This window comes from Aspergillus uvarum, assembly GCF_003184745.1.
Source record: "Aspergillus uvarum CBS 121591 unplaced genomic scaffold BO82scaffold_93, whole genome shotgun sequence".
NCBI classification, from domain to species: Eukaryota; Fungi; Ascomycota; class Eurotiomycetes; order Eurotiales; family Aspergillaceae; genus Aspergillus; species Aspergillus uvarum.
This window is the reverse complement of record NW_020291390.1, coordinates 1-19477: the sequence shown is the minus strand read 5'-3', so window position 1 is coordinate 19477 and position 19477 is coordinate 1. Positions and strand designations below refer to the sequence as shown.

The window sequence follows — 19477 nt, the reverse complement described above, 5'->3', positions numbered from 1 at the left end:
TGATCGAACCGACGAAAGAGTCAACCGCCCAGGATCACTGATGACGTCGACAGCCGTTAGAGTGCCTGAGCTTCTTGTAAGGCAGCGGGGGCTGAGCCGGCTTGTCTCTCGGAGGCACTTACTAATAGTAAAGTCGACTAGCTTACTCCTTGTAAGTTTTGTCAGGTACTGTACAGTACATACTCATGATATTTACTATCTATGTAGTACCGTACCAGGCACGGACGGGAATGCCCACGGCCACGGGGAGCCCAGCCCCTGACGGATTTGCCCGTCTCTTGACTCTTGAGCAGTGCAGTGTTTCTACCAGGTCTATAAACTTCTTCAATTTACAACAAAGTCATATGTACTTGCATCTTAGCAACATTCTATTGCTCCACATTGATTGACCGTGACAATATTCCCAAGGCATCCTACGCATACCTAAATCCCAGTCTTGGCTATGCTGACAAGATCACCTCCATAATCGCGACCACGATTGCTTAGAATTTAGTACTAGTAGAGTACACTCGTGCATCTGCAGCAGACTAGTCCCAATTGACTCGGCGACTGCTCTGTGCGCCTCCCGCCATCTTTGTCGATCCGATCTCAGAAAGAACACATTCCTGTCCTAGAGGGCACTACGTCCCTCTCGCTGATTGATTGTTCTCGTCTTTCATCCTATCTATACCTGGCAACCATCACGTCCTCCCCCTTATCAACAGCCGTCATATTTCATACACAGTCTGCGCGATCAAAGAGCACAGTCACCTCTTCAAGGCTCCATTGGCTGCTGGCAAGTCCCCATTGCTGAGTGAAAATCATCCACAATGGGCTGGTTTGATGGAAAATCCCCGACCTCCTCTTCATCTCATAGACATCACTCTCGTCGACGCTCCTCTCCTTCCCGACGTTCTACTTACTCGTCCTACAATGCCCGCCATTCCGCACCGTCAATTTTCAGCCTGGGCAGTGGTGTCAATCGTGCAGGACGATCCAGCCCATCGGTGTTCTCCTCCTCCTCACGACGTGCACGGCCCAGGGAAGGCTTTGTCGCACGGATAGTTCACATCATCCAGCGCATCTTTCGCGATGCCTGGAAATATGCACGCGAGCACCCTATCAAGGTCCTGACGCTGCTCGTGCTTCCACTTCTGACAACTGGCGTCCTGCAAAGGCTATTGGGCATGATCGGTATTCGTTTGCCAAAGAACCTCCTAGGAGCATCGGCGCTGCGACCTGGCGGGGCCGGCCTATCGGACAATATCAGCGGACTGTTCAACATTGCCAAAATGTTCATATAGCCCCTAGAACTCGAGCCTCTGCCTTTTCCGATACGACGCTAAACTGTTGATGAGACCTAACGTGTATACTCTACTCACCATTGCGCTTTCGCCGAATTTGCGATGAGCTTTGGACATCTAGAGACGACTGGATATGACTACGAAGATGATGACCATAAATCGATCGACATTTGCAATTGCGGGCTGTTTGCGTGTAAACTTTTCACAGTTTCCTTGGTAACGACTGCAATCATACGATCGCCGTTATAATCACATACTGCTTATTCTTATGCAATGCTCTATAAAGAGAAGGCTTTTAGACCATTTACTAAGAACATGACTATTAAGTTGTAGATTTCCAGAACGTTGTACTCGTATACAAACAGCCGGAGTCGGATGATAAGTATACAAATCATTGGCGCATCTATTCAATGTCTGACAAGGTCGCAGCCGGAAGAACAATGCAAGCAAGGATGTTGGGCTTTGATTCATTCCCTTGGAATTTGATTCGAAATTTGATTCAAGAAATCAAGACTTTTGTGTATGCTTCGCCCTCCGCCTGGATGCGCCCTTGTTGGAAGTTGTAGCGGAGCTAATCACATCCTCAACTGCATCTTGCGCTGTCTCGGCCATCTCCTCGCGCTCGTCTATATCGCTACCCACGGCGTCGGATGAGCCAAGCACTCGGCCGAGGGTTTTGTGGTAGACCCAGCCGGGCATCCGGAACACCATTGTATCGCGGAAGGTTGGGCGTGGAATTTCGTCGACGTCGAGGAGGAACTCTCGGCGTTCTCCATCTTCCGTCTCGTCCTCCAGGAACACATGGCCGACCGAATCCACGATGAGAACTTTTCCATTTTCCGCGATGACACGTTTCCTTTCGCCGGTGGGCTCCACAGCCTCACTGGTAGGCGTTGCCGTCCCCGAGCTGCGACCGTTGGTTCGACCAGCACTTTTCTTGCCCTCTTTGCGGTTTTCTCTCTCCATCATGCGCTTCTGGCGTCGGTTCATTGGCACGGCACTGGGCTCAGGTTCCGGAGTTGGCGTGGTTGATTCGGCAGCGACACCGCCATTCAGTCCAGGGATACCTCGGACACCCGACTCGTCGCCCCATGCAGCTCTGCGGGCTTGACGGATGTACCGATCGACGAATTCCCGCTGACGCTTCCAGCTCAGCACGAGTGCGGCATAGTGGGCACCGCCCCCAAAGACCAGAAACAGCCCGACCAGGACGGAGCCCAAGCCCGGGCGAAAGCGTGAGTAGTAGTATCCGGTACCCTTCCACTTCGGAAAACCATTCTTAAGGAAGTGGTCATAACGCTCCCGAGAAGCTCCACGCAGAATATTGGCAACAGTGTTCAGACGGGCCGCGCGATCGTGAGCTTCTTTGACGGCCGCGTCGATCTCACGTTTCGAGGGGCCCTTGTTAACATGGACACCTGCCTTGTTGGTTTTGGCCCGTGACTTGTCCTTAGAGCTGTTGGCGATGAAGGATCGTCTTACTTTGTCAGGGTGGAGGAGCTTTGACTTCTGACGGTAGGCTTTGGTCAACTCGTCTTGGTTGGCATTCGGTTTCACGCCCAAGATGTCTACACATGTATTAGATTCGTCAACCAACACTGATGGCGCAGGAGACAAGGGAAAACAATGCGGAGGGCGTACCGTAGAATGTCACATTGGCGCCTTCTTTAGAGATGACTTCTTCACGAAGCTGGAAGATTTCGTGGTCTAAGGTGACGTCAATGTTAACAGGGAACAATAGGTTGAGTCGTATATATACGATTGGAGAATTCACCTTCTTTGGTCCAAGCCGCAGACAGGACAAACAGAGCAGCGAAGAATAGCAGACGGAGTGAGAAGGGCTTCATGGTAGGAAAATAGGGCGGTCAAGACCGCTCTGCCCAGTTCAAGAATACTTGCTTGTAGCAATCCGAGCGAGATGAGATTAAGGAGATTGAAAATTTGATTCAATGGCTTATCTGTCATCTACTCTCGCTGCTCCTGTACTGTACATGTGTATGTATGTATGTACAGTACAATACGTGCAGTAGTACACTTATAAACTGCCACGCATCACACCGCCTAGATTGTTTCTTGTAGTAAGTTAATGGTATACAGCAAATATCTTCCACCACCGACTCAAATGGAGGTTCGTTGTCTTCTCCTCTGCTGAAAGAGCGTAGTCAAGTTAGCTTACTACGTATGAAGAGGTATGCGCCAGGTTTTTTTGGCCACTATAAGTGAACAATTCGCTTATATGCGCGACGTGGACCAATAAAGGTTAGAATTGAGCCACTTTCGACCTGTCAGGTAGACAATAGGTAGAATCCCTGACTATGTACGATACTGTACTGCACTGTAATTCCCTTCGGACCACACGTAATGAAGCGAGCTGGGACAAGAAAAGTGTGATTGATGTGTGAGTATTCCGTACTCCAGTTTACATATGTACTGTGCATAATGGCCAGGGTTCTCCGATTTCTGGATGCTGGGCTCTGAGGGGAAAAGAAGGAAGAGGAGGCATTAAAAAAACTTAAATTGAGTCTCAGTCCCTTCTGTTCCCTTCGATACCTTACTCAACTCTCCAAAGGTTCCCAGCTTCAGGTAACGACACGGCTACTGTACGTTATCGGTGCCTGGACGGAAAGAGAACACACTGCTTACCAGGGACTGAAGGCGGAGGCGAAGACCGAACAGACAGACGGTCAAAGTGAGAAGAGGGAAGAAAGAAAGAACAAAAGACAGGTTGATTAACTGCCCTTGGCCAGCTTAGCATGTCAACAAGACATTTGCAGTGCCCCCACTGCGCTGCCGCATCCAGCAACTCTCTTCCTCTCGATTACTATTCTTAGAGCACCCACTGCCTTCTGTCTGTCCTCCAACTTTCTTCTTCAATTGTTTTCGTGCTCTTTCCTAGCAAATTACTTCCTGACTTCACTTTGTCCTTCAATTTGGATTTCTTGGTTTCTTTTTGGCCGCTTTGGGAGGCAGTGATTGCTTCAACGGTACAGTACTCCGTACTCTGTACCTTGTCTGTTATTGTGGTCTGTGTCTATGCTTGGCTTTCCGCACGCCGGGGGTGACCAAAACGGACTGAGCGTGGGCGTTTGGGCCAACTAAGCCAGTTCAAGTCGTTCAGTTGCGGAAACTCTTTGTGTCCACTACGTACACCACGGCTTGCTCTGACTTCTCGCCATTCCCCCCTTTTTCTCTCTCTCGATCGTCTGCATACCTCATTGCATTTGTATTGATCAAAGCAATTCTTCTTTCATCCTTATTGCCCACTCATCTTTGTGCTACCTCTATTCTTCTACTAAACCTCGGTTTGTGTTTACTACTCCTTCCTTTTCACATCATCTCCGCCATCCACTGGACTTTCCAACATGAGTCCCCTCCAATTTCCTATTGATGCGATCACCTCGCGATTCGGTGACCGCTTCAACAGTGTTCGCTCCCAATCCTTCAGCACGCGCTTTGCCAATCTCCGTCCTGTTTCCGAGTTCCTGGATGTCAAGCGTATCTCAAAGCCCGCCAACTTTGGCGAGGTTCAGAGCCGAGTGAATTACAACTTGTCTTATTTCTCGAGCAATTATGCTGCCGTCTTTGTGATGCTTAGCATTTACAGCTTGCTGACCAACCCGATCCTGCTCTTTGTTATCATCTTCGTGACAGGTGGTCTTTACGGAATCGGCAAGCTTCAGGGCCGAGACCTCGATCTGGGCGTTGCCCGCTTCAACACCTCTCAGCTGTACACTGGGCTACTGCTTGTCGCGGTCCCCCTAGGATTTTGGGCCTCACCCATTGCTACGGTGCTCTGGTTGATCGGAGCCACCGGCGTGGCCGTCTTTGGCCATGCCGCTTTCATGGATAAACCAATCGAGAATGCTTTTTCCGAGGAGGCGGTCTAGGTGGTCGGCCGCGAACTCCTTACGGTATGCCCCGATGGGGAAGACCACCGCGGGCACGAGTGGGGAGACAAACCAGGAGACGTGCGGCTCCGTGGGTGGATGGGAGCTCAAGGGTTGAGGAGCTTGACAGCGAGGAGGACGATATATACAGTCGCCAAGATATGCGCATATCGCAGGCAAGGCAGGCAGCGGATCGGGAGATCACTGGAGGATCGATGCGACGGAGGCGAATGGTAGAGTTTGACGCGGTCTACGAAGACGAAATGGCATCTGTCGATGAGATGGACTACGACCTACAGGATAGCATGGACAGCACGGTGGCTTATGCAGTGCAGTTAGCCATGAAGGACAAGGAGGAGCGACTAGTAGATCAGGCTCTCGACCGGATACGACGCGCGCAGGTACAGGGCCAGAAGAACGTGCGTTTATCGAAGCGGGAGCTAGAGGCGATCGAACGCATGCGGACCGGATCGAGAAGCAGAACCGAGCAAGAACCCCGTGCCAGCGCGTTGGAAGGGACGTCCTTTGACAATCGATACTTGAAACCTCCTGAAAGTTCCAGCCAACGAGCTACAGGGGAGGCACCTCGTGGTGGTGGTCCCTATGTGTCATCCTCCCCCAGAAAGCACAGCGTGCCGTCTCCCCTTGCAGAAAACAACAGTGCCTATGCCTTTTGGGCGCGCACTTCGGGTGCTTCTCTCGACCCCGAAGCCTCACCCCGATCGCCATCTTCTCGCTCACAATCCAGTCATACGCCCCCTCGATCTCCACTTCAGCCAGCTTACTCACTGGAGCCTTTACCATCAGTACCTCTTGTTCACAATCCTGGATCTATGCGGAGACCGGCCTTCACGCGCCCTCTTCACGACGAGACCCAATGGAGACCCTCCCATCGGCCCCCTCATCCTATAAATTCCCCGCCGTACCCGCTAGATCCTCGACGCGATTCGGTTGGCCATTCAGGAAAGACATCGATAACTAGCTATCGGAACATTTTTGACGATCGTCCTAACAGCGCACGGAGTGCGACTATGGGGCAAGGGCGGCCGAGGAGGGTGACGGAGAAATACCCCCGAGAGGATGGAGGGAATCGAAGCAGTGGATTGGAGGACAGTAGCGATGAAGTGCATATGGTAGACGTGTTGGAGCGGCGAGTGCCGCTTGGCATGCCAACGCGGGTGCCAGTTGGGCGAGGAAGTTATCATCGCGGCAGTCGTCCTTGAAGTCCCGTACGCTTGTGCCTGTAACCTATGAAGCGCGTCTTGGAGCATTGTTTAGATTAGAGTGTCCTTTAGCTATTCGACTCAATCAATTGTCATTGTCACCGTGCGATGCGAAGATCCTAGCAGGGGCGTAAATACGGGGTAACTTATTTGGCGAGATGGATCGAATAAGGAAGAGAATATGAATAGGAATATATATATGTGTTATTTGTGCGCAAGGATAGTAATTGAGCCAGCTGCCTTGAGATGTGGTCAGGAATCCCAAAAAAGGAAAGGAAAAGAAGTGGAAAAAAGAAACAAACCGAGACCTATCGAGGACAAACGAATCAGAGAAGAAAAGACTTGCTAAGCTTGAGCTAAGCTTCAACATGGGAAGATTTGCGAGAGGGGGAAAAGGAAAACTGCGACGATGACGTCGACGAAGCCTGCGGAGTGATGATGATGAAGACGATGATGATGATGTTAATGCTGGGATATTACTAGCCGATTAAGTAACCTAAAAGGTACGAGTAATGCTCGGTGGGTCTCTCTTCCTCCTCGTCGTCGTCATGGATCTCTTTCCTGCCTGAGCAATTAATTATTGATAATCACCTCCTGTCCCTCCCCTCCTCCCCTCCTCCCCTCCTCCCCTCTTCTCCTTCAATCTTCGTCTTCTTATGTGTTTGTTCGTTCCACACTTACCTACCCTGATTCAACGCGTCACTCAGCTCCCCAGCCCTGAGGTTCAAGCTTGGTACTGCATCGGCAGGCTTAAGCCACTTCCGCCCCTTCCGTTCCAGCCGATTGTTTGAACGCTTGAACGCTTGAACCCTGCGAAGGTGTACGTACTGTACTAATTTCCAGTACTTGAACTACTCATCATTAAACCGGTCGCAAGCTGTTATTCCTCGTAGAGAGCGAACCACAGTTTCGCACAAGGCCTCATACGGCGCATCAATCGCGGCGCAAGTCTTTGGGACATACCTGACCATGTGGATCATCTCATTTTGGGTCTTCCCGGTCATTTCAGCATGCACCTGGGTTGGTATGCAGCTTATATTATCACACTACAACTTCCCAGGCACGATTGCTAACCAATTGATTGCTCAATCCAGCCATGCTAATTGCCATGCTGGCAACATGGGCTCGAGAAGGGAGCCCTATATACGCCAGTATGGAAACCGGTCAAACAATCGCGTGAGTCTATATCCTGTGTCCGTCGTCAAGACAAGCCATGCGAGCATCAATCTCCAGGTCCCAGCCCCAAGTCCACTAACTAAAGTCCCTTTCTCTGGCCATCTTCTAGCTATATCTCCGACGTTGGTGCTCAGGGCCTCAAGCCCCTTTTCATTGCAGGGAGCTGCGTGACTGTCGCCTTCCTCGACCTCTCCTTTCTCTCCGAACGATGGCTTCGTCATGCAGGGCAGCTGGTACCCAACAAGGGTCTGTTCGATAAAGGCTGTGCGATCGCCTCCATCTGCTTCTCGATCGCCGGTGCGTTGGGTTTGATTCTGCTATCAATTTTCGATACGTTGCGGCATCCGCATATGCATGATGGGTTTCTGGTGATGTTCTTGTGAGTACTATTCAACTCCAGAGCGCAGCGAATGGCATTGTTGGAACACGAGCCGGTGAAAGAAGCGCGTAATGGAAAAGAAGCTAGGAAAGTTGCTAACGCATTTCATCTTTACCATTTGCCAGGGTGGGCTACCTCATCAGCGCAATCCTCATCTGCTGCGAGTACTGGCGGCTAGGGATTTTCTACCGCTCGCAGCATCGTGTCCTCCTGGCCAGTTTCATCATCAAGCTCGCCTTCGTCGTCATCGAGATTGCGCTGGCCATTGCGTTCGGCGTCCTGGGAAACAAGGGCGGGCATTATCGCAATGCCGCTGCGGTCTTGGAATGGGGTAGGTCATATGGTCGTGATCGTGCTGAACATTGAACGGGATAGCTGACGGATGGTACCTGAATTGCAGTGATCGCTTTGATTTTTACGTTCTATGTCCTGTCCTTTGTGGTTGACTTGTTGCCCTCGGTTCGCACCCGAAAACATGTGCCGCAGGGCGAGAAGCGCATCGAAATGAGCCGGAACGGACACGCCCATGTCAGCAACAGCATCGACGAAGGGACTGAAGAGGTGCCCGTCACTACCGACTCGGCCGGTCCCAATGCGAACTACTATCGCGGTCAACGGATTTAATCGCTCGATTTCTTCTACCTTGGAGAGTTCGATGACCTTCAGTGCACATATATATACACACACATGTGAGATGAGACCATAATATCATGATACCCTGCGAGATTTGTTTTGGATGGAATTCCTTAGTTATACTTCTTGACCCCGATTATTCTGCGTTTTCTCGTGTATGGTGTGATCATCTTGGATGTCACTTCTGCCTAATCTTTGCATCTAGAACACATGACGGACTTACCAGTTCTTATTCAATATCAAGATTATCATTGCCATCATATGCCATTTTGATTATTGCACTTTGTTGCTTCACAATTGCGATTTTGCGGAGAGTTGTCTATATTCCAACCCATGGGGTATTCTCTCTAGCCTAGGATGTATCACGCGAGTAGACTTTTCCTGATTCTTTCCAGGTCTAGTTGGTCCACCCCCACCTGCTTCAGATATCCCTCCACGCCCCCATACTTCGTATCCAGATGCGCACAGATTTGTGCAGTAAACCCATCGGGACATTTGGTATAATCCTCTGACAGCCCTAGCATCCGGATCTCTTTCATCCGCTCCTCTACCTCGACGACCAACTCTCCCTCGGAGAGGACATAGTCGGCCCGGATGGCCGCTTGGGTTACAGCGCCCGTCAGGAGCAGAAGGAGAAGGATGATCAACCCCGTGCGGTCCTTACCCTGCGTACAGTGGACGATAACAGGGTAGGGGGAGGCGGGCGATGAAGAATCCGTGCTACTGCCGGGTGTGCTATGTTCCGAGCTAGCCTGCGTCTCGCTACCGGCAAGCAACTCGAAAATCTCTCTCATCTCGCTGAAGCTACTATCGAGAGTATCGATGCCGAGCCCGATGAGGCCGCGCGGAGACATGACCTGCTGGCCCACGATAACGACCGCGTCGGTCCGGTAACCGGATGCTGCAAGCGCGATGACTTTTCTTGGGTTTGGTAAGACTGGTTAGTCTTCACTCCGCCTGGTTTGCTGCTGCTTTTAAGTTCCCTCCCCCCCTCCCGGGCCCCCCATTTTTCTTTATGTATGACAAGCTGTTTGGGTTGTTGGCGAGTGGGCAGAACTCGTCGAGAAGTTCTTCGACTTAGAGAGAACGAAGGAGGACCAAGACCAAGGAAGAGGGGAGGGAACAGATGACGAGACAACGGGGGAGGAAGAATTACAGGAAGTTCCACCAATCAAGGCGCCAAAGTAGAGTTCGCTCAAACGCTCTTCCAGTGAGACTGACCATCTTACGTTGGACATGTGGGAGGTCAACGAGGTGGATGTCATCTGGGCTGGAGGAGGAGGAGGAGAAGGCCGTGGGAGGGGGAGACGGGGTAGATGATGCAGTTGCAGTGGTGGGGTTGTTGGCATCGTCGCTAGACTGATTGCAGGAAGCACGGGCGGTCTCAGAAAGGCGTTTCGTGGCGGCCATGTGGTGTTCGGTGCTAGGATCCAAGGGTTTAGTTCCTGGTCACCGTGTGTCTGCCTTTTGGGGGGAGGTTAAGTTACGCGACAGCGTGCGCTGTACACCCACCTGGATCGAAGGTCAATGATGGTGGAGATGTGGTACTCTTCAATCAGACGACGCTTGTCACGTTCGGAGGCTTCGTCTAGCTAGATTACATAAAGAAGAGGGGGTCTTAGTTTCTTTCCACTGAGGTGGTCTGGAGTGGTTCTCCTTGGATCGAGTAGCTGGGTCATACAGTACTCCGGAGTGAAATCTGGAAGGATAGAAAGGGATAGATAGGTACCGTACCCTGGCACTTCGGAAGAGAACACCTTCTTTGATTACCCTGTGCAGAAGTTGTTAGCGATGCGTACGACCATCGTTGTGCTGTACATACCGTCGGCCAAGCAACTGGTTGACGGTCCGGCCAACATCCCGAAAGTTGATGATATTGTCAAATGGTCGATCAGCCGAGTCGAGGTCAATACTCGACTGGCGGAGGTGGGCTGTGACCATCACTCAGAGGAGAAGATAGTTGATCAATAAACCATATATTATTATACAACCATGCCTAGTATGGGGGATGCGGACATGGGGACGGACGATGGACAGATGGGAGAGGGAGTGAGTGGACCGGGGGAATGTGAAACCGGCGAGTTGCCGCCATTGATGGATTGTTTTCTTTGGGTTTAGTCTGAGCCTCAAGCTCTTCTTTCTCATCATGAAACTGAACTTTGCAGACGTTTAAGTTGTCCACACATTAGACACAAACACTACATAGTACATACACCGACGTAAATGACACATCTCGATTTTATAGCCCTTCAGGCCCATTTGATCTGACAGTACGGAGTAGATTGTTTGTAACCAGGAACCTTTGTACCCTTTTAGAAATTGAAGCAAAAATTGCGCCTCCCCCACCCCCTATGAGTACCTAAGGACAAAAGACACGAACAAAAACTAAATAACAACCGAGCATGATATGAAAGGAATTAGATAAAATCATTAACCATGAACCATAAACCATCAAACCATAAAACAAGAATAGTGACAGAATTAACCAATAGAGGTTGACCACAAGATTGAGTTAGCGGTCATCTCAGATTAAGTATGGGAACCAGTCAAAACATCCACAGGGCGGCAGGCACCCGGCTTCATTCTACAATTTCTCCGAGAATCGCGACTCTCGGCCCGTGCCATCGCTGGCTCGTTTCCCAACCAAAGAGGGCAGAACCTGGCCATGTTCAGGCACACTTGCCCGTCGGTCTGGTCCCTCTACAGTATGCTTTGGAATTGCCTCCGAGCTTCTTCGGGCGACGTCATGCTTGATGGCCCCACCAGTCTTCGCCTCGGTTGAGCTTCTCGAGACCATCTTCTTGAAGCCAGACATCAATCGATTACGATTGGTCTCATCAGCCGGCACGTCTTTAGCATTGGAAGCTTGTTGAACCGCATCCTCCTCGATACGACTAGGTTGCTCTGCACTGCCATCATCAATGGTTATTGCCGTCATGGGATGGGACTGGAGCGCCGCTTTTCGTGGTTCCTCGTCCAAGTCCCCTTCTTTGGGTGCTTCAGCCGTGGCAGGAAGCTCGGGCATCTCAGGAGAAATACCCTCTGGATGAGCGATCTCCCATGCTCTTCCTTGGCCCCCTTCAGTAGTTTGCGGTGGCTCGGATGTGCTTGAAGTCTTGGTTTCTTTGACCTCGCTTGCGCCCGATGGCTCAGCTGCTTCTTCAAGTCCTGTTTCTCCTGCGACATCTGCTGTTTGTGGCACGCTAGGCTCTACTTTGGCTTCCTTCGACTCTCTGGAGCCTTCAGCCTGGTTGGAGCTTGCGCGACGTCCCATTCGACCTTTGAACCACGACCTGAACTTAGATTCTGGTTTGGTAACAGGCTCGCTAGAAGTGGGCTCGGCTACTGCACCAGCAGCAGTCGCACTGGTATCATTATTGGCGGTCGTTTGTGGTACAGATTCGGCGGATGCTTCATCGACCACTCCTCCTGAAGCGTTAGCAGCCGTATCTTGCTCATGGTCGGAGAAGCGCTTCGATTTCCTTTTCCATAGCCAAGACTTTTCATCTCTAAACTTGCTCTCAAGTCTCAACGAGTCTAAACCGGGTTAGAGGCTCTGTAGCAGTGCGAAACTTCTTTCAGACACTTACCTCGTAAACGTTTCTCCTCAGCTTTGGTCTCTGCCTCGCGTTCGCGATACATGGCTTCTCGACGCTGAGCTTCTTCCTGGTCCAGTCTTTGCTCCAGCTCTCTTGCACGTTGATGCTCAGCTCGGTCAGTGATTTCGTCGAATGTGGGTTGCAGTCGAGATCGAGCCAGCGCCTCCACATCGGACATGTCCACAAAGCGCTTGGAACTAATATTCACTCGGTCAACCCCTTGGTATTGCGAGTCTGCTTCTTGCCTCTCCTGTCTTTCTAGCATGGCACGTGCTAATGCAGCCTCTTCGATCTCCTTCTGCATGGACGGGGGTGCGCGACCGGTTTCCGCATAGACTCTCATCTCCATGTTTTGGATGGTGGCATCGACGTTCTTCCTTGCCGCCTCCATCAAGAGTGCGCGATCCTGTTCCCTTCTCTCGTCTACGGCGTTGAGCTTTGACCGAAGACTGGACATTTGGTGCCGGATCTCTAATGTTCGATCGGCATCCCCACTGGAGACATCCGTGTCAATTGAGGTTCTGCGTCTGCGGGCTTGCAAGCTGGACCGGGTGGGCTGAGGCTCAAGACCATAATACTCCCGGTAGATGGCTGTCTCATCCTGCATGCTGGCCAGCTTTTCGGCCGCGCGTTTTTCGGCCGCATCCTGCAGGCTGAAGGCTTGTTGGAGGATCATGGGCTCCGCGCCAGTAGGTGAACGCTGCGATCCCGTTCGAGCATGGCCTACGTGGCCTTGCTCCTTGGCCTCTACCGCGGCATACATCTCCCGGGCCATGGACAGAGCAGCAGCTTGCATAACACTTCTCCGCTTGTGTTCCTCCCGCTCTGGAGAGACTGGCGGGGAAGCGGTGTAGAGACGCGCATTGGTGATAGCGATATGTTGGATCCGGCTTGCCTCCATGGAACTGTCAAGATCTCCGAGGGCCTCATCGGTGCTCATTCCTGCGTGAGGGACATCCAAAGGCACCGAGTCGGCTCGCCTCCGGCTGCCGGTCAACGCACCGGTGGCGGCACGAAGCGCCTTCTCTCGATCATCTAAAGAACGCCCAGCGGTTGCATGTACTGCGACCAAGTCTTGCTTCAGATCAGAGGACGTCGGAGAGCGCGTCGAGGGTGAACGACGGTTCCCGAAGACATAGGCGGCTGCCTTATAGCCTTCCCGGCTAGGCGAATCCGAGGTTCGCTGATGCTCAACGACCGGAATCGCGGCAGCTTCCTTTCTGGCATGGGCGAGAGCGGCGACAGCTGACGCATGACTGAAGCCAGGGCGAGAACCAGTCGCCTTCAAGGCTAAGGTAGTGAGGTGTATGTGTTAGTGAGGAAGATGCGACCAGTTTGCAAGACCAGAGTGGTTACTCACTCAAGCGTTCTGTTTCAGCGGTGGAAGGCTCACGCACCGATAGTCTGCGCTCCGGATGGGTCACATACAGGGCAGCCGTGGCAGCTAGAAAGAAATTAGTTGTTTCATTACCACAATATTTCTGGCTATTATCATTACGAAATGCTGGGGGCTTGATAGTCTGATGCAAGAGGAGCATTAAGCAAGGCGATCGGGGGCGCCGATCTTACCTTGACCCGCCAGACGCACGGAGCGGGAACGCGGTAGCGTAGTGGTAGTGGTAGACGTAGGTCGTTCAACAGTGGCCATGTTAAGATAACGACCGTCGTAAGGAAGCCGAACAAGACATTACTTGACCAGAAGTATCACCAGGGAAAAAGGAAGAGAAAGAGAGATGGAGAGAGGGAGAGAGGGAGAGAGTTTTGAGGGGAAGGGAATAGAGTTTCAAACGGAAAAAAAAAAAAAAGAGAAAGAGAAAGAGAGTACTACTCGTAAGAGAAGAAGGAAGCTCTTTCGGAAGGAGGGGGAAGAACATCATGGGTAATGACGATGATCATGGAGGATCGACTGTAACCCAGCATCAATCAGTCTTCCGAAAGTATGGAACGCACTGAGTATGCGCCGGGCCCATCCGTGGATATGGAGAAGAGAGGGTAACGAGAAGGACCAGGAGAGAAAGTGACATCAGCTTCCCGGAGCTGATGTCATCATGAAGAGTGTTACACACCTGGAGCTACAGCTAAGTTACAGCTAACTACAGCTTACAGCTACACTCACTACACATACTGTGTCCGTTTGCATGTAACTATATGTCCGGTGGTAGTACTAAATAACTACTGACTACTCCGTAACTACGGAGCATATGTCAGTTCTTCCAAGTTCCCTTTCTCCTGCAGCTCCTTCAGCCTTACCAGTTGATTTCTCAACTTGACTTAACTAGGTGTTCTCTTAAGTACGTTATGTGAAGATCTGATTTCTAAAGCAAGAAAGGGCGCGAGATAAAAAAAAGAAAAAAACAAAAACAGAAAAAAACAAAAGAAGAAGAAAAGAGAAAAGAAAAGGAAAAAGGGGAGGTAATATATTCATTTTCTATCTTTTTTTCCTTTTCTTCCGATCAATCTGATTTTCACTCCTATTCCCTTCTCCCTCTCTCTCCCACTACCTCTTTCTTCCATCCCTCCCTGCTCAGCCTCGGGATGGGGCTATAGCGGGATTTAATTAGACAAGTCAAGGTCATCCCAGCCCGCAATGGCATGGCATCATGCTCTTTTCAAGCCCTGTTATTTTTTCTACCCTTATAGTTATTGTGAATGATAAGGCCACTTCTTTCTTTTGTTGTTAGACTATCCCCATCTAGCTAGACTAAGCATTCTTATAAGTTTCTCGTATCCACCCCCTCTCACTCATTAGGATTGTCGACTAATCTCTGATCCTCTCTCTCTCTCTCTCTCTCTCTCTCCCTCTCTCCCCGCACACTCTCACACTCTTACACCCAGAGCAGTCATTCGCTAAGCCCCTCCTCCCTACTTCTTCCATTCAGTTGCTCCCTCGGCCTCTTCCTCTTCCTCTTCCTCCTCCTCCTATATTTACTAGTAGTAGTGATAACCGAAGACCAAAGAAAAAACATCCCGGGCTTTACTGCTACCAGTTCTCTCTCCCTCTCCCATCCCTCCCTCCCCTCCACACCAGCGAAACCCCCCCATCATGTTCTGGTTTCTCTCTCACCGCCGTCGACAACAACATCAACAACAGGCCTTGCTCCCGTTGTTCTCCCTCCTCTCCTCGGCTTCCTCTTCCTCTTCTTCCGCTTCGAGCTCAAGCCTCCAAATACGTAGAGTATTAAAAGCCCCGGGCCGGCCCATTGCGATTCGTGCGGATCAAATCACCGATACTAAGACCACTCTCGTCGTGCGCCCCCAAGGCGATGCCCAATCTGCCGTGGCGTACAAGATCGAAGACCTCGATGGAGTTACCCTCTTCACCGCCACCGGCCGCAAGTTCTCGCACCGTCCTTGCCGCGAATTCCGCGATGCCTCGGGCCTTCCGCTGTTTGAGCTGCACCGACGCCTCTCTTTCCGCAACAATTGGTCCGTCACGCTCCCGGGCTCGTCCCTCAAGGATAAAACCTACTCGCCACTGGCTACGGGTTCGCGGCGTCGCGCAAGTCGCCGATCGGCCGCTTCCTTTGGCTCGACCACGCGCGGGGGAAACTTCACCATCACCTTTGATAATGTCGCCGCCGTGGACGGCAAGCAGCCGGAGGAACGGGCAATGACCCTAGAGGTGCAGCGGCATGGGAATGTCCTCGCGCTGTTCGACATCGTCGATGGGGATCGTAAGATCGCGGAAGTGAGGGAAAGTATCCGCCATAACGAGAAGCTGGCCTTGATGCCGGCCTCGCGCGTGGGCTACAGGCCTGTGTTGGATGTCATTGTGACACCCGGGGTGGATTTGGCTTTGGTACGTTAGATTGCTCCCACCTGGTTGAGCACGCGCAGAACAAACTAACGGTGATTTGGTGCCCACAGGTTGCGACCATCGCGGTCATTGCGTCAGACACGGTTTTTGCATCGAATGATTGAGTTTGTTCAGCCAAGGCGCATGGAAGGAGCACATGATTTTGGATGCCCATGACAATCATGATTTTCACGACTGACTTATTTTATTTGCAATTTTGGATTCTGTTTATGAACGGGCGTTATGATTGACTGCACATTGAGCAATGACATGCTTTCTTTCTGTCTAGCGCTGGCGCTGGCGCTGTCTTCGGAGTGTCAGGTTTGTCCTGCTGGTCTAACTGTTGAAGGCAATTTGTCTCCTAATGTGCTATTATGAGTTGAGAATGAAAAGACCTGTACCGTGTCCGTCCTCAGGAAAGCTGCACCGTTTCATGAATTACCGCAGATGCAAGATCTTCAGTATATCGTTTCAGTGAAAGAAAGAGCGGTTCCACTTGCCAAACACATCTACCTTCCAGTCAGCAGAGCAGCTCAATCTCAACATCATCGGCAGCAGGTAAGGCAACCTACACATGGGAACACTGAGGGCACAAATAGCCATTTGAATGCTGCCGATCGCCAAGAACGCTGGCCGGATCCCGTTTGTCAATACTCAATTGGAGGCAAAAAAGGTCAGCACAAAACTGAACAGGTTCTTAAGCACCAACATGCAAGTGAACGATTCAATGGCAATGTTTCCTGTTATCATTCGTCACGAGTTGGTCCAGACCACCGGTACATAGCCTGACTCACGATGTATCCACAACATACAGAGCGCTGGACACCGCGCCCATCACCATCCCAGTGATGACTTACGCGAAAAAAGCGTCCGCTACGAGCCAGCCGTACTTTGCAATATTTTCAGCCACAAGGCCAGAGCCAAACAGCCCGGCTCCGCTGAATATCAGCTGAAATATGACCAGGAGGATCCGGAACTCGGGTTCGTATCGTCCTCGGTTGAGTTTGATCATAGCCTGGTTCATCCAATCGGACAGTAGACCCGCGATCACTAGGCCTAGAATGGATTCAATGAATGCACCAGTGTAGAGATAACCCGTTTGTACCTCGTTAAACCATAGTGGAGGCCCGAGGAAGAGGGTCTCCAGGACCACGCCAATGAAGACAGTCCATCCGATAACGACGCCCTGGATCAGACAAGCCTATAGAATCTTGGGCGTCAGGAAGCTGCTGCAATAGTCTCGTTTCTTGCAGGTGACGACTTACCCAGAAAATGACTGGGTGAAAAAAGAGGGGGAAAGGGCGTAGAAGAAGCTTGTAAAAGCTTTCGTCCGTTTTCCGGCCATTGAAGGGTTTGAGAGTCTGCAGATAGGGAACCTTGACGGGGAGCTCGGTCTCAGCTGAATTATCTCGAGGCATTTCTTTGGACGTGGAGCCTCGTGCATGTCTTCCTGTTGGGGGCTGTGCATGTTGCACTGGTCCGCCTTCCTCGCGACGGAGAAAAGCGTCATCGCCATCCAAATCGAGTTGCGGTAGCGGGCTCGTAACAGTTTCCGAGCGGCGGCCATGTACATAGACTGTGCCCATACTCAACTCGCTCGGGCGCCGAAATGCAGTCTCAGGGACACAAAAAAAGGTAAGAGGAAGTGCTGCCGCCGTGAAAATCGACACCAGATAGAATGTCCATTCCCAGCCCAGACTATGGGTGATTTTACCAGCTAGGACAGGTGTGAGGAAAGCAGCCCCGAACAAGGCAGCGTTGGACAGTGCCATCCTCTTGCCCCGTTCCTGAGATTTTATCTCATGAGCGCCAGACTCGACATATATCAGTCACTTTAACAATGGGGAGCAACTTACATGAACGTAGGATAGGTCCCCGACACATGCATTGACCAAAGCTTCGAAGGGCGCCAGTGCAACACCTTGAAAGATTCGCGCCCAGAGAAGGCTCTGGTAGCTATGCTTGCTGGCTCCTGCCCAGGCACAGCTCGCCACCATTAGTGAGCTAGTTGTTGCGCAGAGGACGGAGACAAAGCAGAGAGCGAACAGAATGCAGTCGCGCCTCCAAAGTGGCCAATTCTATGCCATGTAGTATTAGTTGATGCCACCTCGATTTTGACTTTTTTTCCTTTCTGCTTGCACGCACCAAAGGATCATTGGAATCATTGCTGGGTTGTGGAACAAGAAGTATTGGTATTGAAGATGTGCGGTCATACTTCAGTCCAGGATCAGGAAATCGATCATCATAGGAGCACTGCGTTTGAAAGATGTCCGATGTCCATGGTCAAAGTCCTTCAGTCTCAGCTATGTCAATAATGCAACAAGCACGGTTTCCTACCTGGCACATCTACATCCTTTGTATATAAAACTCCTAGTCCCATTGTGATTGGAAAGGGCTGACCTGTTCAATGGGTTCTGAAGCCAGATGAAGATTTTCAGAGAGAAGGTATGCAGAGACCAGCAGCCTAAAATATGGCTGTCGACTCTCTCGAGGTGGAGCAGAGACAAGTAACGTGTAAGGCTCCCGTAGGCTGTCACCAATTGTCTTGTCTCTGTGAAAGACGACCGAGGCATGAGGGAAAGGTTCAACCTTGAAGACCATGAGCCCTGCAAGGGCTTCCACTGGTTAAAAGGTCGGCAGAGCCTTGGTTTAGTGGTTTGTGCAACTGTGGGAAATTGGTTCAGCCGAAGAACAGAAAGAGGGCCAGTGACAGTTCCACAATTGGTGGTATTGCTGTTTGCCGGTGACAAAAATGCCATTGCAGTCACAATCATTCTTCTACCGCAGCTATGGCTTGGTGTCAAACATAGGAAGTGTAATCTTTGGCTAATCTCACATGCATCTGTTTGATTTCATGGAACGTGGTATCATAATAATTGATGTACAGTACGGTACACTATTTACAGTACCCTCCACATAATTAATGTTCCGGTCTCGAGGACAGAGAGGTGTATATTGCTTGTGGGAATTATCTATATTTACTAGTCTCTCTTGGAAAACCTCCTGCGCTCCTTTAAGCCCCTTGCTTTTCAGTGAGTGGTTGATTCCTCACTAACTGTATGCACTTTTACTTATGTTTGACAGTATGAGTGACTTGGCTGTGGGACAACACGAGGGACGCGGAGGTGTGGGGGAAATTTTAAGATTGGAACTCTAAAGTTTAGCGCGGGCTGAGTGGAACCAGGCACACACTTGGTCCGACCCCGGCGATTGGTACGTACTACTTCTCCTCCTACCTTACTGCTATACTTTACTCTACTGCAAGTACATACCGTCAGCACAGTATATACTATTCTCTGTAGGAGCAGGTAGTCAGAAAGTTCCGTAGGTAAGGTGGGGTGGTGGTGGTGGTGGTGGTGGTGGTGGTAGTAGTAGTAGTAGTAGTAGTAGTAGTAGTAGTAGTAGTAGTAGTAGTAGTAGTAGTAGTAGTAGTAGTAGTAGTAGTAGTAGTAGTGGTGGTAGTAGTAGTAGTAGTAGTAGTGGTGGTAGTAGTAGTAGTAG

The 19477-nt window shown here is 50.9% G+C and overlaps 9 protein-coding genes across 9 annotated transcripts; 5 read left to right on the top strand and 4 right to left on the bottom strand.

Moving 5' to 3' along the window:
- The first annotated feature begins 561 nt into the window (after nt 1-561).
- On the top strand, nt 562-1587 carry BO82DRAFT_359391 (uncharacterized protein). Its single transcript, XM_025636566.1, has one exon. It carries the CDS (start codon nt 810-812, stop codon nt 1281-1283), a length of 474 nt encoding a protein of 157 aa, XP_025486321.1. The 5' UTR covers nt 562-809; the 3' UTR covers nt 1284-1587.
- On the bottom strand, nt 1588-3347 carry BO82DRAFT_359390 (putative endoplasmic reticulum DnaJ domain protein Erj5). Its single transcript, XM_025636565.1, has 3 exons — nt 3058-3347; nt 2925-2990; nt 1588-2851 (listed from the first exon to the last, which is right to left on the bottom strand). Exons 1-3 carry the CDS (start codon nt 3128-3130, stop codon nt 1791-1793), a joined length of 1200 nt encoding a protein of 399 aa, XP_025486320.1. The 5' UTR covers nt 3131-3347; the 3' UTR covers nt 1588-1790.
- Nucleotides 3348-4645: 1298 nt separating this feature from the next.
- BO82DRAFT_297030 (putative COPII vesicles protein Yip3) lies at nt 4646-5170 on the top strand (the record flags this gene model as incomplete). Its single annotated transcript, XM_025631930.1, has 1 exon — nt 4646-5170. The coding sequence occupies one exon, from the start codon at nt 4646-4648 to the stop codon at nt 5168-5170; it is 525 nt and encodes a 174-aa protein (XP_025486319.1).
- A 26-nt stretch (nt 5171-5196) lies between these two features.
- On the top strand, nt 5197-6393 carry BO82DRAFT_297003 (uncharacterized protein; the record flags this gene model as incomplete). Its single annotated transcript, XM_025631927.1, has 1 exon — nt 5197-6393. One exon carries the CDS (start codon nt 5197-5199, stop codon nt 6391-6393), a length of 1197 nt encoding a protein of 398 aa, XP_025486318.1.
- Nucleotides 6394-7022: 629 nt separating this feature from the next.
- On the top strand, nt 7023-8837 carry BO82DRAFT_322460 (Frag1/DRAM/Sfk1 family protein). Its single transcript, XM_025632770.1, has 5 exons — nt 7023-7417; nt 7488-7569; nt 7679-7948; nt 8074-8279; nt 8349-8837. Exons 1-5 carry the CDS (start codon nt 7363-7365, stop codon nt 8570-8572), a joined length of 837 nt encoding a protein of 278 aa, XP_025486317.1. The 5' UTR covers nt 7023-7362; the 3' UTR covers nt 8573-8837.
- Nucleotides 8838-8858: 21 nt separating this feature from the next.
- Nucleotides 8859-10630, bottom strand: ptyA (putative tyrosine/serine protein phosphatase). Its single transcript, XM_025636564.1, has 5 exons — nt 10404-10630; nt 10316-10352; nt 10094-10173; nt 9738-10004; nt 8859-9502 (listed from the first exon to the last, which is right to left on the bottom strand). The coding sequence occupies exons 1-5, from the start codon at nt 10520-10522 to the stop codon at nt 8944-8946; spliced, it is 1062 nt and encodes a 353-aa protein (XP_025486316.1). The 5' UTR covers nt 10523-10630; the 3' UTR covers nt 8859-8943.
- A 535-nt stretch (nt 10631-11165) lies between these two features.
- BO82DRAFT_297013 (uncharacterized protein) lies at nt 11166-13718 on the bottom strand (the record flags this gene model as incomplete). Its single annotated transcript, XM_025631928.1, has 3 exons — nt 11166-12118; nt 12172-13470; nt 13541-13718. 3 exons carry the CDS (start codon nt 13716-13718, stop codon nt 11166-11168), a joined length of 2430 nt encoding a protein of 809 aa, XP_025486315.1.
- A 337-nt stretch (nt 13719-14055) lies between these two features.
- BO82DRAFT_407394 (uncharacterized protein) lies at nt 14056-16101 on the top strand (the record flags this gene model as incomplete). The annotated part of the gene is made up of 3 exons (XM_025639632.1): nt 14056-14088; nt 15272-15979; nt 16048-16101. The coding sequence occupies 3 exons, from the start codon at nt 14056-14058 to the stop codon at nt 16099-16101; spliced, it is 795 nt and encodes a 264-aa protein (XP_025486314.1).
- Nucleotides 16102-16829: 728 nt separating this feature from the next.
- BO82DRAFT_436862 (putative MFS transporter) lies at nt 16830-17973 on the bottom strand (the record flags this gene model as incomplete). The annotated part of the gene is made up of 3 exons (XM_025641148.1): nt 16830-17177; nt 17242-17763; nt 17833-17973. 3 exons carry the CDS (start codon nt 17971-17973, stop codon nt 16830-16832), a joined length of 1011 nt encoding a protein of 336 aa, XP_025486313.1.
- Between the last annotated feature and the right edge of the window lie 1504 nt (nt 17974-19477).

What these genes read in the sequence shown, in the direction of transcription:
- BO82DRAFT_359391 (XM_025636566.1), top strand. Translation starts at nt 810, where the DNA reads ATGGGCTGGTTTGATGGAAAATCCCCGACCTCCTCTTCATCTCATAGA.
- BO82DRAFT_359390 (XM_025636565.1), bottom strand. Translation starts at nt 3,130, where the DNA reads ATGAAGCCCTTCTCACTCCGTCTGCTATTCTTCGCTGCTCTGTTTGTC. An exon ending in TGCGGCTTGGACCAAAGAAG is followed by an intron (nt 2,991 to 3,057) that starts GTGAATTCTCCA and finishes ACGTCACCTTAG; the next exon opens with ACCACGAAATCTTCCAGCTT. An exon ending in CGCCAATGTGACATTCTACG is followed by an intron (nt 2,852 to 2,924) that starts GTACGCCCTCCG and finishes ATACATGTGTAG; the next exon opens with ACATCTTGGGCGTGAAACCG.
- BO82DRAFT_322460 (XM_025632770.1), top strand. Translation starts at nt 7,363, where the DNA reads ATGTGGATCATCTCATTTTGGGTCTTCCCGGTCATTTCAGCATGCACC. An exon ending in GAAACCGGTCAAACAATCGC is followed by an intron (nt 7,570 to 7,678) that starts GTGAGTCTATAT and finishes GCCATCTTCTAG; the next exon opens with CTATATCTCCGACGTTGGTG. An exon ending in GGGTTTCTGGTGATGTTCTT is followed by an intron (nt 7,949 to 8,073) that starts GTGAGTACTATT and finishes ACCATTTGCCAG; the next exon opens with GGTGGGCTACCTCATCAGCG.
- ptyA (XM_025636564.1), bottom strand. Translation starts at nt 10,522, where the DNA reads ATGGTCACAGCCCACCTCCGCCAGTCGAGTATTGACCTCGACTCGGCT. An exon ending in AACCAGTTGCTTGGCCGACG is followed by an intron (nt 10,353 to 10,403) that starts GTATGTACAGCA and finishes ACTTCTGCACAG; the next exon opens with GGTAATCAAAGAAGGTGTTC. An exon ending in TTCTCTTCCGAAGTGCCAGG is followed by an intron (nt 10,174 to 10,315) that starts GTACGGTACCTA and finishes TATGTAATCTAG; the next exon opens with CTAGACGAAGCCTCCGAACG.